We start from the raw sequence: 15,679 nt of genomic DNA, 5'->3' as shown, positions 1-15,679 counted from the left end.
TCATTTTTTTTTCTGCGACTTCGATTGCATGTGGTAAAAAACAAACTGGTTTTTCACAGGTCATCAGGTCAGGGATCCATTCTAAGCGGTATTTGTGCAAAGCACAAAAATCATTGCATCGCCCCTTTAAAATGGTTTGCACATGACGTCGTAGCACTATATGCTTGTGGTCATTTCGATTTGTTCTTGCTGAAAAAATAGAGTCCGGTGGTGCAAAATGCACGCTGCAGGAGGTTTGCGCTCAGTGCAAGCCATGTATCCTAGAGACACAAATTATTCTTGCTTAGTGCAGCATCATGAGGAATCGTGCAAGCGTCTGTCACAAATTGCGCTTTCTGGCAAGAGTGTTTTTGCAAACAAAGTAGTTTCCAGGGCCACGCTTTCTGGTCCGTGCCTGCAATACGTATAGCGCCACGACTGCAGGGGATTTTGGGAACCCTCGGTACAGATCACACGCTTTCTCACTGCGTCTCTGCTGGCGGTAGATGCTGCGACTGAGTCTCAGCAGCTACCACCAGCAGTCGCAGCCATCCACCACCCCGGCCATCCGCCGGAATGTCGTACGTCGTTGATGGCGTACCATATCTGTTCTGCCTGTGGTACCAGTGGCACCCGGGTCGACGTACTCTTCGCTGCGTTGTGCTGTTGGACAGAACTTGACAGATTTTTACGTCTTGCAGTGGTACCGAATCCGCACCTATCAGACGATGGAGCCAGTACAAAGGAGAGGGATGAGAAAGGGGCAGCCTTGCAAGCTAGCCAACGCAATACCCTCTCCCCCATTTCCGTGCGCCCGCCCGACTCGGCTGCTCCAGCGTTGTTGCCTTGGTATCCTGCCACTGCTCGTGTATGTCACATGGTAGTGGGAGGAAGGGTGACGGGAGGGCCGTACAGAGAACTCCCATAATTTGTGGTGCAGCGGGAGCGTCATTTTTTTGATTTTTTGCGAAATGAGAGTCTATCTGCTTCCAGGCCTCTGAAATTTCATAACTATAGCCAGGTGGTGTGGGATATCACCACATGACCTTTGGAAGATCGGGAAAAAAAACTAAAAACATCACCCTCTGCATCTTCCCCCTGGCGAGGGGGTCGGCAATTTTCTTGGGTGATATAGTGCCATTAAATAAGCTACGCTGTAGTCAAACTGAGTCAACCTTATTCCGACACCAAGCCCACTGGGAGACGGGGTGGAGGCTCTGGGCCGGTGCCACGCGGTAGAGTCACAATTTTCCTCTGTCCCTCCTGTTCTTACCTGTGTCAGTTAGTTGTGTCACTCCTCCCTCGATAATTTTCACCAGTATTCGAATCTCCTCTTTGCGCTTTTGTAAAAATGTTAGTATACTCTCAAAGGCAATTCTCACCGTTTGCACAATGTTTTGAAAAAAATATCTTCGGTGAATGACGAAGAACGAGCAGAAAACGTCTCTTCAGCACGCTGCCGCCCAGCCTCCGCAACGCTCCAAAAGGTCGATTTTTCGTGACCCAAGATGGTCGTCCGGTTTAAAGCTGATTTTCCCTGCATTATTTTTCCCAAATCTTTCTCTCGACTTCTTTTACTCTTTCACAGACGTAATTGGCTACTTTCAGCACTTTTCTTGATAATTTAGCGTTTAGCTACTTTTGCATAGCTTTTCAGCCTTCAGAATTTGGCAACACTGATTTTGGCGCCCTTTTCTTCCCGCGCGCCACAGAATCGTAGATTCGCGGAAAATCCACCTGGGCACTCCTTTGTGCGTCGAGCTGCAAGTCCAGACAGGAAGACGTTGAGCCGCGGAGCTTGAATCATGTTCGTCCACAAGCGTGGTGAGTGGCCGAGCACTGCCAGACCGTCGCCGACCTCCCGCTGCTGCCCGCCTCTCCGGCCGACACATCCATCGACACAGCTCGTGCCTAAACCTCAGTAATTTCATAGCGCTATTCTAGCTTCGCAACTTTAAAATTCCTCCATTTTTAAGTTTCTACTTTCATAACGTATCCAAATATGATGGAGTTGTAGTTTAGGTCTTTAAAACCACTGCCACGATTGTGTTACTTTTCGCGCGTGCTGCTCCAAAGCCCCCAACGGCAAATATCGGTGCGCATTTACGGCAGTCGGTTTCCTCGGATTGGATTATACTTCGCTTAATACTTAACTCTTTCCGGTCATAACTCCCTCCAGTCAGTTGACGGGGGCGTGATGAAGATGGTGATTTCAGGTGAGCAGCCGTTACCGTGTTCCTGGTACCGTACTAGCGGAGCGCCTGTGAAGCATGCTTTCAAAACCTGGGCTCGCTTTTAATGCTTTTAAAGGGGCCGTGCAGCAAGGTTGGGACTTGGGTCGAATAATTGTGGTAATTGTTCCCTGTCACATATAGACTAAAAGGCCGAAAAAAAAAAAAAAGATAAAAGATTGCCTTCACGCGTTAAATTTTTAGAAAAAAAAAAAAAAAGTAAGACAATTGACGTTTTCTCCAAATCACCCTCAACTCTTGCACCATCTTCCGAGTCCCGTGCGCAGAGACGCGCAATGGGGATAGATAGCGGTTGGTATCTCTTTCAGATCCTTCAGCACGCACGGCCTCTTGCGACTCCCATGGCGACCTTCAAGGTTATTTTGAGACTCTGAGCGATGTGGAGAGGGGGAGGGGGGGGGGGAGAGTAAAGAGCTTGCCTTTTTATAAGGGACTTTGACTTGCGTAGTGGCACAACGAGGTGAGGCTCAAGGGAGGAATAGTTTCTTTCACCTTGGACAGATGGCACCACTAAAACTGAATATAGTTAAACTTTGTAGATGACATGGGGTTTTGACATATTTACTCATGTTAAAACAATAATATTTATCAAATATGGCATAAGATTGAACACATAATAGCATTCATCCAACCTATTACATTTTTTCCATTGCGCATCATGCCTTAGTTCCTGTGGCTGCCATCACGCGGCTGCGAATCGCGAAATATTCCCGTTCTTTTCTTTCCTATTATGCAACAGAATCGCAATATTTCAAGAGAATGAGGCGGTTTCTCAGTTCCTTTTGGTAAAATAAACTATGTAAAAATTTAAAACTGCAAATCCTTTCGAAGTTAATATATTGTCGCATCGCTCCTTTAAAAGCATGCTTCAAAGGCTCTGGTACGCGGAACACGCCGTGCTACTGCACTTTACTAGGAGTCGCAATTACCTTTTTGCCTGATCGCTGAAAAGACACATACAAGACGACCGAATGACATTTTCCGTAGTCTGCTGGCGCAGCCCTGGCCCGGCAACTCGACAAACCTTGTGGCCGGCCCGAAGGCTAAAGGCCTGTCCAAACAAAAATAGTGAGGCGACACAACTCATTGTAAAAGTTGAAGCGTCCGGGGGTCCGATGTCTGTTTGAACATCACAGAGCCAAAATTGCGATTTTCCTCCTCGCTTCCTTTGCTTTTCGGTGATCTTGGTGCTCGTCAGATCTGACGTCACACGCCACCTGTCCATCTGTTCTGTCAGGCTCCAGAGTTACTCCAGAGTAAGGGTTTTGGACCTTTGCGTTCGAAAACCTACCCGCGTTCAGCGTTGCTTTATCTGTGTTATCACGCGACACGACCCGCTGGAGTAGCTCGGATCTATTTGGGCAAGATTTCGAACACCTCCCTTCCCTTTCCCGTTTTTGGGACCTAAAGAGAAGCAGAGGCCTTGAGCGATTGGCCGGCAGCAGACCGAGCTTGTGAGTGGCCGTCCGGACCCACGTGTTGAGCATGCTCAAGGCCCCCGTGGAGGACACGGGCGAAATTTGACAAAGGGAACTCCCTCCTCGGCAAACAAAAGGACGAAAGCGGACCGCCATACGACTTGTGTCTGAGTCGTGTCACCTCACGATTCCTGTCTGGTTAGGCCTTAACACAATGCGGCCCCCTCTGCTGGGGGACTGGCAAGGGCCCTCCAGAGTTCTTGTGGCCAGGCGTAAGCCTAACACAGAGAGTTTCCTGTTGAGCTTTCAGTTCATCGCTCCTTTATCAGCCGGTATGCCATGTCTGAAGGAACAAAGGACATATAAGTTTCGCATTGGTGGCCACGAAGCGCCACGTGCATTCTCGATTATGTGAACCTTCTTTTGCGGACAAGTGCGATGCAACAGAGGTCGAGGAAGACAGCAGCTCTGCCATCTAGAAGTGCAGTGTAGAACCCCCTGGAACAGTTGTTTGTTTTGGGATGTGTGTCCAGGCTAAGGACGCAACAAGGGGGTATTCATATTTACCGTAAATATTTGTTGTGGAAAGGATATGGCTAGAGAATGTAACAGAATTTTTTTCTCACGTGTTTCTCACGTGTTCCAGCGAGCCCGAGAGCTCGCTGGAACTCGGTCTGTTAGGCTTTCGCCTGGCCACGAGAACTTTTAGTGTGTGGATTTGGCAAATCTCAAATTCTTGCTCCTTAGTTTTGTTTTTATTGCGAAAACTTTGTTGTCAACCTTTTCTAATCTTTTAAAACATTAAAGGAGGGCATAGTAGGAAGTTTCATGGCCCCCGAGTGCTCTTCCGGTTCGCCTTTGAATTTTCTACGTCGTTTCAGGTGGTCGCCGCGAGACGGTTCATTTCGACAAGATCACCTCCAGGATCCAGAAACTCTGCTACGGACTCAACATGGACTTTGTCGATCCAGTAGGTTTCACTCGGTTGGTCACGCCTTGCCAGGCCTGAGACAGCTGAATGTAAAAGAGATAGGCGACTCGGGACGGCTTCCACGGGGAGCATTGTGCACGTCATAAAGTTAAGACATAGGTGGATTCGCATGCTATTTTGATGAGGTGACGGAGGTTTACGAAAACATTTTATTTTTATAAAATATTCCGGCTATCGGTATAGAAAGGGTTACCAATGTGGTCTGCCAACTTCCAGCCAAATCGAAGAATATAAAAAAAAATTGGCCGAGTTCCTTTTTTAAATTCTCAGTTTCTGCCCAATTGTGGCACTATTGGTTTGAACCAGATGCCAGAGTTTCAGAACGAACCCCATTACTTCAAAAGTTATAAGAGATTTTTGGACATTTTCTTTTTATTGATAAAATGGTGGCTGACGAGGCCCACGAATGCATGGGACTGAATGGCACAAGCCACCGAGAATAGGTCCTCTTTTCCCCAATGAAAAGTTCAAGAAAATCATGGTAACTTCGGAGTAAAATGACTGTTTGTTCTGAAAATTTTGCATCTTGTCTAAACCTCTGGCTCCACGTTTTATACCCCGTCTCCCTAGAACCGTGCAGTACAGCCAAAGCTACGGGGGGGGGGGGGGGGGGGGCATATGCCAACCTGTTCAAGAGGAGGGAAAGGAGAAATGGGAGAAAGGTTGGGATTCCCCCCTTCCACCTTTCCCTCCTTTGACCAGGTCGGGATACACTCTCGTTCCTGTTGCTTTGACTGTACTGCAGGGTTTTAGTGAGACGGAATATAGGTGGGGACTGAGCGTTTAGTGATGCATAGCTACTTAACTTTTGAGGTTAAAAAAACTAACAAAAAAACTGCATTAAAGATGCTGTAGTTGGCCGCTCGATTTTGTTAAACGGACTGAAAAAGAACTACCTTTGTCTGTTTTATGTGTAGAGAAAAGAAAGTATTTACTTGAGGGTTTGTCTGCAGTGCTTGATCACCCAGAAGGTGATAAATGGCCTCTACCCCGGCGTGACCACCGTTGAACTGGACAACTTGGCAGCTGAAACTGCTGCGACAATGACGACGAAACACCCCGACTATGCCATTCTGGCAGCGCGCATTGCCATCTCCAACCTCCACAAGGAGACCAAGAAAGTGTTCAGTGGTAAGTTCAGCATAACAAACTCAAAGAAAGAAAAAAAAAAAAAAAAAAGGTTGCAGCCTGTGGTTTATTATTTCTGGGCCTTTGTGAAACTCTGTCTGTTCGAGAAGTAATGAGCACTCCAAGACGCATCTCTTATGACCGTTGAAACACTTAAAATAATATGTGAACACGTAGTTGCTGAGAGAAACGGCCCGTGCAACTCCTGGAGTCTGATGTCACATTTTTACCGTGCTGGTCTCCTGGCTTTGGTTTGACTTTGTTTGTTTGTGCATTCGCACCATTTTTCTCGGTGAGGGTGTCTCGTCACGTACCCTAGCGCTTCGTTCGAAAAAGCAAATTATGTTTTGGGGTGTTCTCACACCGAATGCCAAGTGTCGTCCGAATATGAACTAACGAATAATTAAGTGGAGGCTGACGAGCCGTATTTTGGTTACCCCTTGCCGAGGGAATCCTACCTGTGAGGTTTCTACGCTTGTCCGGCGTCGTAATTTGTAGTGGTGACATTTTTTTTGCAGAGGTGGTGGAAGACCTGTACAACATGGTGAACGAAAAAACCAGGCTACGTACGCCCATGATCAGTGACGAGACATACAAGATTGTCATGGAGAATGCAGAGGTAAGAGCGTCCAAAACTAAAGTAGTGCCTCTTGAAAGAGCTTTTCTGTTCACCGACGGCTTATTGACAGGTGTTTAATATTTCTCGAAAAATTCTAAACATGGTGTGTGCCAGTAATGAGAAGGATTTTTAGCCGACCTTTGTATAGGGATAGTTTTCTGTGGTACTACAGTGAACTACCTCTTTAAGGGGCACTAACATCCCCCAAGATATTTTTATCTTTTGCCATGTGATTTATTATGGTGTCGGAAGACTACTTAATCAATATTTTGCTACAGCGTCATGTATATTTATAATAAAGTAGAAAATGCAACTGCTCAAAGCCGAAGCTGAACTGGGGAGGGAGAGGAAATATAGAGGAAGAGAGAGTTAGCAAAAGTCACGTGGCTGTGCAACGTATTTGCAGCTTTTAGAAGCCACAAAGAAAATGAAAGCCGTTTACAATTACCTGTAACGCCGGATTAGAGCACAGCTCTTGAGGAGAGGATGGCGTACTGAGGGATAGGTGACTCCTTGAGGTCGCGTAATTTGGGGGGGGGGGGGGGGGTTCGTGTGGCGTCAGGCAGGTCACGTGACCTGGGGGGATCACATGATGACCTTGCGGTTACGCTGACGGCGACGCCGACGCCGCTCAAGCTGGAAACGGGCGCCTAAGAGCTGCGCTCTAAAATGGATATGTTTCTTTTCTATCTTTAATATCGCGTGTGTGCCTTCGGTGGCCCACGACCTCTCTTTTATTTATTTAAATAGGATATTTTAATGTTAAGATTATGGTTGCTTTGTTTGTAAATGAGGCTGAAATATAAAACAGCTGACCCCGTGTCATTTTTTTCCACCCTTGTTTAGGCCTTCAATTCGGCCATCATCTACGACCGTGACTTCAACTACAACTTTTTTGGGTTTAAGGTAAGAGCTAGATATTGAAGCAGGGTGTAAGATTTAAGGACTATTGAGTTTTAAAGAACTGCTAGCTACTTTGGAACAACGAAATCCCTCTCTGCTCACTGCATCCAATATTTTGCAATATTTCAGTCAATATTTTTGAATTTGGGTTTATGACTGTAGCAGAAACAGTGTCCCTGAATTACAAGGTATAATTAATTTTCTTTTATATATTGTGTGTAGTTTTAAATATCACGGCTCAAAGTTTAGTTTCGAGCATCTACGGCAAAACCGAAACCTGCTAGAGGGATGGCAACACTGAATCAGGCACGTAGCCAGGGGGGTGCCCCCCCCCCCCCCCCCCCCCCCCGAAATCTTTCTTTTTGCTGGGGCCTCCTCTCCCCCCTCCCCCTCACACAACATTGTCATAAGTGCCCTACGTGCCTGCACTGAATATCAGCCGTACGGCAGCAACGTGATGTTACATGGGTGCTGCGGTGCACGGTACATCTAATCAACCACAGCCCCACTGCGACGTGACATCGCAAGGGTGCTGCGCCAGTGTTCCTTGACTGAAAGCTTTCCCGCTTGCAGCCCGCTAAAGATCACCTGGTCGCATCTTTAAAATCGGTTTTAGTGGAGTATGCGGCTTCACTTTGACATAATATTTCGGCTGTGATCCTATTTTATGTCACTAGAGAGATACCAGTCATTTATTTTGGTTTTGTTTTTGATTGGATTTGCCCTTTAACAATGCTGCTTGTGCCTTGGAGGAGCAAAGAGCTATGTATGTCGTCATCGATTCCTGGAATGGTGCTGTTGCTAACGTAGTCGTCTTTTTTTTCTATTTCAGACATTAGAGCGCTCCTACCTGCTCAAGATAAACGGGAAAGGTAAAGCATTCTCAACTTTGTCCTATTCTACAGTGCTGCTTGTGATATCTTGTAATATAATGAAACATTACAGAATCGTTCTGTAATGCTCCATGTCGGGTATCCCTGGAGGACTTTCAATCTCCATAAGGCGATACTGAAGGTTTTGCAGTATTTGCGGGGTAAATCTATGCACTGTCTATGAGAAAGAGTCGCTCGTACCCTGGTGAGAATTAGTTAAAGTCCACGGTGAGAGGATGGCACGCAAACAAATTGGAAAATACTAGGGGTGATTAACGAGTTTTGCCTCCTAAGCAGTAAGTTTTTTTATTTTGTGATGGAATTGAAAGATACTAGGCAATTTGAGTGCATTGTTATAATGAATACTTGAAAACAAAAGAATAAAAATAAGACATACACGGACAACCACACTTTTTCATATAGCAACAACGTTTAATTCTGGTGACAAAAATTCACGCTCTACTCAAAACTTTTACGCATATAAGGGGGCAGGAAAAGAGAGTGGAAATGGGAAACTGAAGGAAAGGGGTGGGGGAGGAGGGTGAAGTGCTGTGTCATGGTGACGTCTGTTCCTTCTAAGTTGAGGGTGAATTTTGGTCACTAGCATTAAACGTTACTGTTTCAAACAGTGGTCGTCTGTGTATGTTTTATGTTTAAGGTGAAAGCCTTATATGTCCCATTACGCAAAAAGGCGTCTGGCGAAAGATGGCCTTAAAAATGTCATCAAGCATGTGCGGAGACGGCGGGGGGGCCGCGCCTGCGCAGTGGAGCGAAATGTCACCGTCGGAGCACCATGTGCACTGAATACACACAAACACTGAATGCAATACCGGCAGAAACAACTTTGCTATGTGTAGAAACATGATTCAAAAACATTTCAGCTGTGGGACTATAATTCTTTCGCATTCCTACACACAAGCAGTCTTAAGTGCCTTCGGCGTGTTGTTTTTATTTTGTTTTTAAGAATTGAAAGATGTTGCATTCGAATGAAAGTTTGGAATCTCCTCTTTCCCAGGAGCAGAAAACTTTTCGGTATAGGCCTCGCCGGCGGCGATGCACTTTGACTCTCAATGCACTACTCTCCGCATGCCATCGTGGATGACTGAGGGCGGCCGTTGACGAGAACAACGCCACGCCATGCTGAAGGATCTGCTGCTCCAAGATGTTTCGCCTCTATCACCTTACAGCCCGGACCTCGCGCCATCAAACTTTTGGCCCGGGGGGGACTATATTAAAAAGCGCTATGCTCCAGGGAAAGAGAAGATCCATATTGTCATTCGATTGTAACATCAAAATGTTTAGCTGGGCTTGTTGTAACATCTTTCGATTCCGTCACTGATTGAAGTTAGAGCCTAGGAAGCAAAACTTATGCGGAGTGCAAGTTCATCTGCTTCTTCTGCAGAGGTTGTGACGTCAGAATGCTGAGCTCTGATTGAAGGATAGTGGGTAGACCTCAAGGCAGCTTGCTTTGAGGTCAACTCACTGTCCTTCAATCGGAGTGCGGCGTTCTGACGTCACCAGAACCCCTGCAGAAGAAGCAGACAAACTTCTGGCCCAAATATCCGGATTAGAAGTGGGCCAGAGCTACATAATCGTTGGCGCCATTTTGTGTTCCCTCATCATGAGTGTGCACAACTGAAGTGCCTAGTTGTGTTTGTCTTACGAGTAGTGTCAAATGCACAAGGCCCTTCAAAGCAGATGGCGGAGCAGCACTTGCTTGTGGCACATGGCCCGCACATTCGCATGCGGTGGTTGTGGACACTTGTAAGAAACGTGAAAGTGAATTTGTATCAAGAGGCTCCGGGCATAACGCACTGTTTTGCTAGAGTGCAAATGTGTGAACCAGCCGTTCCGGTGAAACGAAGTACAGAAGGAAGCCAGTGATAGAAGGCAAACGTTGGTTTGCCAAACATTATGGCGTGCACGACGTTTGTTCAGTGGTCGAGCGGCCCCAGCACATGCTGATGCGCGTCTCGGTGGGCATCCACGGGGCGGATGTGGAGAGCGTGCTCAACACGTACAACCTCATGTCGGAGAAGTGGTTCACCCACGCCTCGCCCACGCTCTTCAATTCGGGGACTCCAAGGCCGCAGCTCTCCAGGTTTCTAATGTTTCTATGTTACTCTTTTTTTCTTTTTTTTTTTTTTTTTCAAAACACTAGTATTGAATTTTTTTATTTTATTACAAACAACAGATTGTAATATCCCAAAAGATGGCACACCTAAAATTGAAATCAAATTTTGTAAAAATAAGGGGCAAGCTAACTTTCGGTGTGAGATAAAAAAAAAAAGTTGAAAAAAATGCTTGTTTCAGATTTTGTTGACCTACAAAACTTGCAACTGCAGGGAACCAAAAATGAACCAAAGACGACTGTCCTTCCCAGTCAGCGATACTAGATGAGCATTTCAAGGAAGTGTTGGCTATAAAACTTCCTAAGAGACTATAATGTTAATGACTATGGTAATTTATAATAACATCAAAACAATTTTGGCATAATAATGTTTTTTGAATGATGCTGAAATTGTAAGAGCAGTTTGATTGCACATAGTGCTGTTTGTAGAACATGTGCCTTTCCTTTTGATGAGGTATTGTAAAAGAGCTGGTTGTTCAGTCTGATTTTCAATGAAGTAGAGATTTTCTTGAAAACTGCAACAAATAAGGAAAAAATAAATGTTTATTGGTGCGTGGCACTAACATTTGTGTTATATGGGAGTGTCATCAATATTGTGAGAAATTGTAGGAACCGAAATTAGGATTTCATAAAACAATGCAGGAGCTGTAGGCGGGACGCTACAATCCCTACAACACTACTCGTAAGGCGATATCTCAATTGGACGGCCGTATTTGTGGAAATAGAGGTTGAGATTCAACGAGGCCGACGACGCGCGTGACGTCCACCTATCTCGCTTCGCTCCCTCAAGGCGGCGAGGCGGAGAAGATGCGAGGCTGTTACCTCTCCTTCTCGGAGAAACAACACATAAACATATCTGCCAAGTGTGCCTCCTTTGTTTTGAAAAATATGGTCATCCATTCGAGGTATCGCTGTACAAGTGATTTTTGGTGTTTGTAGCATCCCGTTGGACGCTTTTGCCGTCATGTTTTGTGGAATCCAGATTTCGGTTCAGCATACCTTCAAAGACTGTTAATTCATTTGTTTCTTTTATTTACACACTGCCCTTTAACTCATCATTGCAAATCAACTAAAAGGGTAGTCTTGGATGTTTGGTCATTGTTCCAGAGGCATTTGTACCAAAGGAATGCTAATATTGCAGAAATTGCTGTGCACAGAAAAAGTCTTCAGACTTTTCTGTGTGATAGACTTCAAAGTCTATCACCTTTATTATGTGCAATTCTGCAATGCAAACCTGCGCTCTCCGCGCCACCGCAAAGCCTCGTTTTCAGTCGGTGCAAAGATGGCGGTTTCAGTGTTCGTGGTCTTTGAGGTCATTGAAATGTTTATGGGTGCCTTGCAGCTGCTTCTTGCTCCAAATGAAGGACGACAGTATAGAGGGTATCTACGACACCCTGAAGCAATGTGCGCTCATCTCCAAGTCTGCAGGCGGAATCGGAGTCAACATCCACTGCATCCGCGCCTCAGGCAGCTACATCGCTGGGGTGCGCATGCTGAATTTGTGCTGTCTGGCTCGCATTTGGTGCTTAATGCCAGGGGTGACATAGACATTTGCGGATATGCTCGTTTTTGCTGGCATGTTACAGAAATCATATTCACAGGCTAAATAAGCTACTGGGTGTAAAAGTGGGAGGGGTGAGGGGGCTTTATCCTGACCGAAGTGTTGCACTACGATTTATTTTCCAACCATTTTTTAGTACATATTGTAAATAGGACCTGCTCTGACCAGAGCCTTATTTCTAAAAAGAAGACTGTGTCACACGTGTCACACGTGTGCTTGTGCATCCTGGGCACCCTTCAAAGCTGTGCATGTGCGCTCCTCACTTGTTAAGTACTACAGGAAGTTTTCCCCGAGTGTAGGGAGCATGTGAATTATTGTTAATATGTTTACTAAGAGCCAATTGCATACCTTGATTGGCTTATAGTTGTATGTGTCAGTGGGTGACTCGGATCTTCTGAAATCTAGCTCGGGGAATCCTTGAAGGCACTCGGAAACCTTTGGTCCTCTAGAACCCAGTTTTGCGAACCCGCGCTCTATGCGTTACCATGTCAGTAATGCAATCTCGAGCAACAAGTTCTAAAAGTTCTCAAGGGTGTCTCTTAGTGGGAATCTTTTATTCTAGGATTTTACATTTTGCAGAAATTAATACGGGGGAAGCAGCTCTAAATTTTCCTGTGGTTATTTCGTCCGTTAACGTTGCAGACAAACGGCACGTCCAACGGTCTTGTGCCAATGCTGCGCGTCTACAACAACACCGCACGCTACGTCGACCAGGGAGGCAACAAGGTGAGGGCCCTGGTCGCCGAGTTCTATTGCTGCTATTACTTTTGGTTAATAATATAATTAAATTATCAGTTAATTGGCAGCAATCGCAAAGTGCTTCTTTGCTTCCCATAATCAAATGAATACACCCCGGCAAAGAGTTGATAATTCCACATCGCATATGACCTCTTCTCGTTTTAGGCGCTCTGTCTTAACTCGGCAAAGTTGAAAAACGTGTACCACTGCTTTGTCTGAAAGGCATGTGAATGGGTCGTTGAAAAATTCCGGAACACCGTAAAATGCCTTATATTTTTCTAAGGTTTTTCTAAGGATTTAATGATTTTCGATGGTGCCCAGAAAGTTTCTAATTGCAACCATACTCTTAAATTCACTAATTAAACGGTTAATTACTCAATTGCTGTATTTTTTGGTGTCTAAGTCAGTTTCTTTTTTTTTTTTTCCCCAGTATTTCTGTTGGTATCTTATGCAACCCTGTGACTTTTGTGTTTTTTTTTTTCCTTAATCAGTGTAGACTTTTTTTTGTTTACCTCCAGCCACATAATACTAGCATTTAGTGTATATGAGTGAAGTGATCTTTGCCATCACCAGAGGCCCGGAGCATTTGCGATGTACCTGGAGCCATGGCACGCGGACGTGTTCGACTTCCTGGACCTGAAAAAGAACACGGGCAAGGAGGAGAACCGGGCACGGGATCTCTTCTACGCCCTCTGGATCCCGGACCTGTTCATGCGGCGGGTGGAACAGGATCAGATGTGGTCCCTTATGTGTCCCCATGAGTGCCCTGGCCTGCACGAGGTCTATGGACATGACTTCGAGAGGCTATACACCAAGTGAGTGGCACCCCGGCGTAGTGACAGCGTTTAGATGGCGGGAACTTGGTCGGCCTCGATGGGCGTCCGGTGTCTCTGCCGTGGAAGAGGAATTCGGCTGGCGTGACAGTACCACCACTTGTCTGGAGCCTTGTAATTTTTGTGCAACCGCCACGTATCTGTGATTATGCAAACACTTGCCAGTATGACTCGCCAGGTCAAAGCGGGCAAGGACGGGGCACGCGGTGCAGGAAAACGGTTTCGCTTCTGCAGCTCCGCATATTTGTGCCGTGGCTACCTTGCTCTGCCTGGACGCGCCCCGCCGTTGCCACGCGTGCTCGACTTGGGGATTGAACCCAGGACCTCTGGGTCCCATGATGCAAACTTTCGCTCCTCGTGCTTCAAGCCGAGACGCGTCGACACAAACGATTGCTCTGCTCTGTCGTGCTGTGGGGCACAGACTGGAGGGGAGGTAGGGCTTGACAAGTTCCGGCATCTCGTGTTTCTGCAGCCAACGAGATTGCAGTGTTACCCGGCGAGAACGCTGAGGAACCGGTTGGGAGGCGAAAAGTATGAACGTAATAAGCCACGTCTTGGAGGTTCTTAAGGCGTCTGCAACTACAGCCGCCTCCCTTCGTCGTCCCAGGTACGAGGGGGAGAAGCGCTACCGGCGCCAGGTGCAGGCGCAGCAGCTGTGGTACGCCATCCTGGAGTCGCAGATAGAGACGGGCACCCCGTACATGCTGTACAAGGACGCCTGCAACAGCAAGTCCAACCAGAAGAACCTCGGCACCATCAAGTGCAGCAACCTGTGCACTGAGGTCATCGAGTACACCGCGCCGGACGAGGTGGGCAATGCTTCCTCTCTTTCTTGTTTTTCTTTTTTCCTTCGCAATTTGATTATATGGTTTGATTTCGCAGTTCTCTTGTACCTTGCCCTTTTGTTTCTGTGCATATTTTTTCTGCTTCATTTTAGTATTTCAATTCTCCGCTGCTTTTCTCGCTGCCTTGACAGCATTTTCTCATAATTTTTTAAGCAGGGTATGACATTTGCGCCAATTGCGCCATTTTGATACAAACCCATTTTTCTGCGCCTAGTTGTGCCAAAAACGCGAAATCGGTCGAAATTGCACCACACTGCGCAGGAAACGAGAGCTTGGTTGGCAACATTCAATCTCGTCGTAGGGTGGCGCAAGCAACCACAGGATTCGAAGATTTCACCTGTAGTACCCTTCTATACCTATGATACTTGGTCTTTTCCCGATTTTCCTGCTACTTTACTCTGTCATTTGTGACTGCACGCTACCGATGCGCTGCCACATGATCTCGTTGTCTGGTCGCGGGAGGTACAACGCACAGGCTATCAAGATGAGCAAACCTAAGTATTTCTTTAGTTTTGAAAGTAAAGCTTTTCTTAAAAGTGCCATTGAGCGCCTCCATTGTGTAATTGTTCATTCGTGTCTGTAATCTTCTCGTCAAAATGGACGGCGCCGTCGCCGTAAGTACTTTCGGTTATCACACACCTGCTTCCAGCGCGTGAACAATCGAATAAATCGGTCACACACCCGTATTTAGTGTGCATGTGCTGCTCATAGCTTTTCTACCAATTCACTATTTACCTTGTGACTCACTTTTGTGTGGAATTTTCTCTATCTGCACGGGGGTGCTTTCTATGAGCGTCCGATCAATGTCTGGTTGTAGTAAACAATGCTTCCCTGTTCATGCTTTTGAATCACCGCTTTAAAAAGTTTTGCACTACAATTGCTCTTTGGCACCAGTTCGAACTATAAGCTTGAGGTACCTGGTGCCCACCTAACTTTGCAGCAAGCCTGTGTTTCTTGTCCTCATCTATGTGCATTGGACTCGCGTGTGCCTTTTCCATTTTTTTTTTTTTTTATCTCTGTGTGTATCGGCGCTAATGACTTATTGGGACCAGGGTGGGAAAAAAATAACTATTAAAAAAGAAAAATCAGATTCATGTGATTGAAATCAGATTTGTTTATGATTTAAATTGCTGATAAGCTGCTCTAACATTTTCTGCACCTAATCTGCTCCAAACTGTAGACTTTTCTGCTTCGAAATTGCTCCGAAATGCATGAACTGCTGCTCCAAATGAGAATTTTGTGCTCCTAAGCTGCTTCAAGATCCAGATATTTCTGCTTCAAAAGTTGCTCCAAAACCTGTTTCACCTGTCTCACCCCTGTTTAAGCTATCTTGGCATCTCGTTTGCGGTTCGCTTTGGCCCGTTTTCCCTGGACGCTGAGTGCTATGTGAGCGGGTGTCTCGTAGTGTC

General features: G+C 46.1%; 1 protein-coding gene across 5 annotated transcripts in view; it reads left to right on the top strand.

Moving 5' to 3' along the window:
- The first annotated feature begins 1,126 nt into the window (after nt 1-1,126).
- Nucleotides 1,127-15,679, top strand: part of LOC8035592 (ribonucleoside-diphosphate reductase large subunit) — a 27,262-nt gene continuing 12,709 nt past the window's right edge. Inside the window, exons 1-12 of one of the 5 annotated variants that reach the window (XM_029987122.4) lie at nt 1,127-1,214; nt 1,692-1,803; nt 4,531-4,619; nt 5,594-5,771; nt 6,287-6,387; nt 7,234-7,293; nt 8,123-8,162; nt 10,101-10,263; nt 11,636-11,777; nt 12,497-12,580; nt 13,166-13,407; nt 14,033-14,234. In XM_029987122.4, the coding sequence (XP_029842982.2) occupies nt 1,785-1,803; nt 4,531-4,619; nt 5,594-5,771; nt 6,287-6,387; nt 7,234-7,293; nt 8,123-8,162; nt 10,101-10,263; nt 11,636-11,777; nt 12,497-12,580; nt 13,166-13,407; nt 14,033-14,234 (1,320 nt within the window). In that variant the 5' untranslated portion in view covers nt 1,127-1,214; nt 1,692-1,784. The other 4 variants (XM_040498976.2, XM_042289925.1, XM_029987124.4 and 1 more) reach the window with 4 other exon arrangements.

The sequence above is a fragment of the Ixodes scapularis genome, unplaced genomic scaffold (assembly GCF_016920785.2).
Source record: "Ixodes scapularis isolate PalLabHiFi unplaced genomic scaffold, ASM1692078v2 PGA_scaffold13__105_contigs__length_92229423, whole genome shotgun sequence".
Classification (NCBI taxonomy): Eukaryota; Metazoa; Arthropoda; class Arachnida; order Ixodida; family Ixodidae; genus Ixodes; species Ixodes scapularis.
The sequence above is the reverse complement of the archived record's forward strand: the minus strand, read 5'-3'. Positions and strand labels throughout refer to the sequence as shown.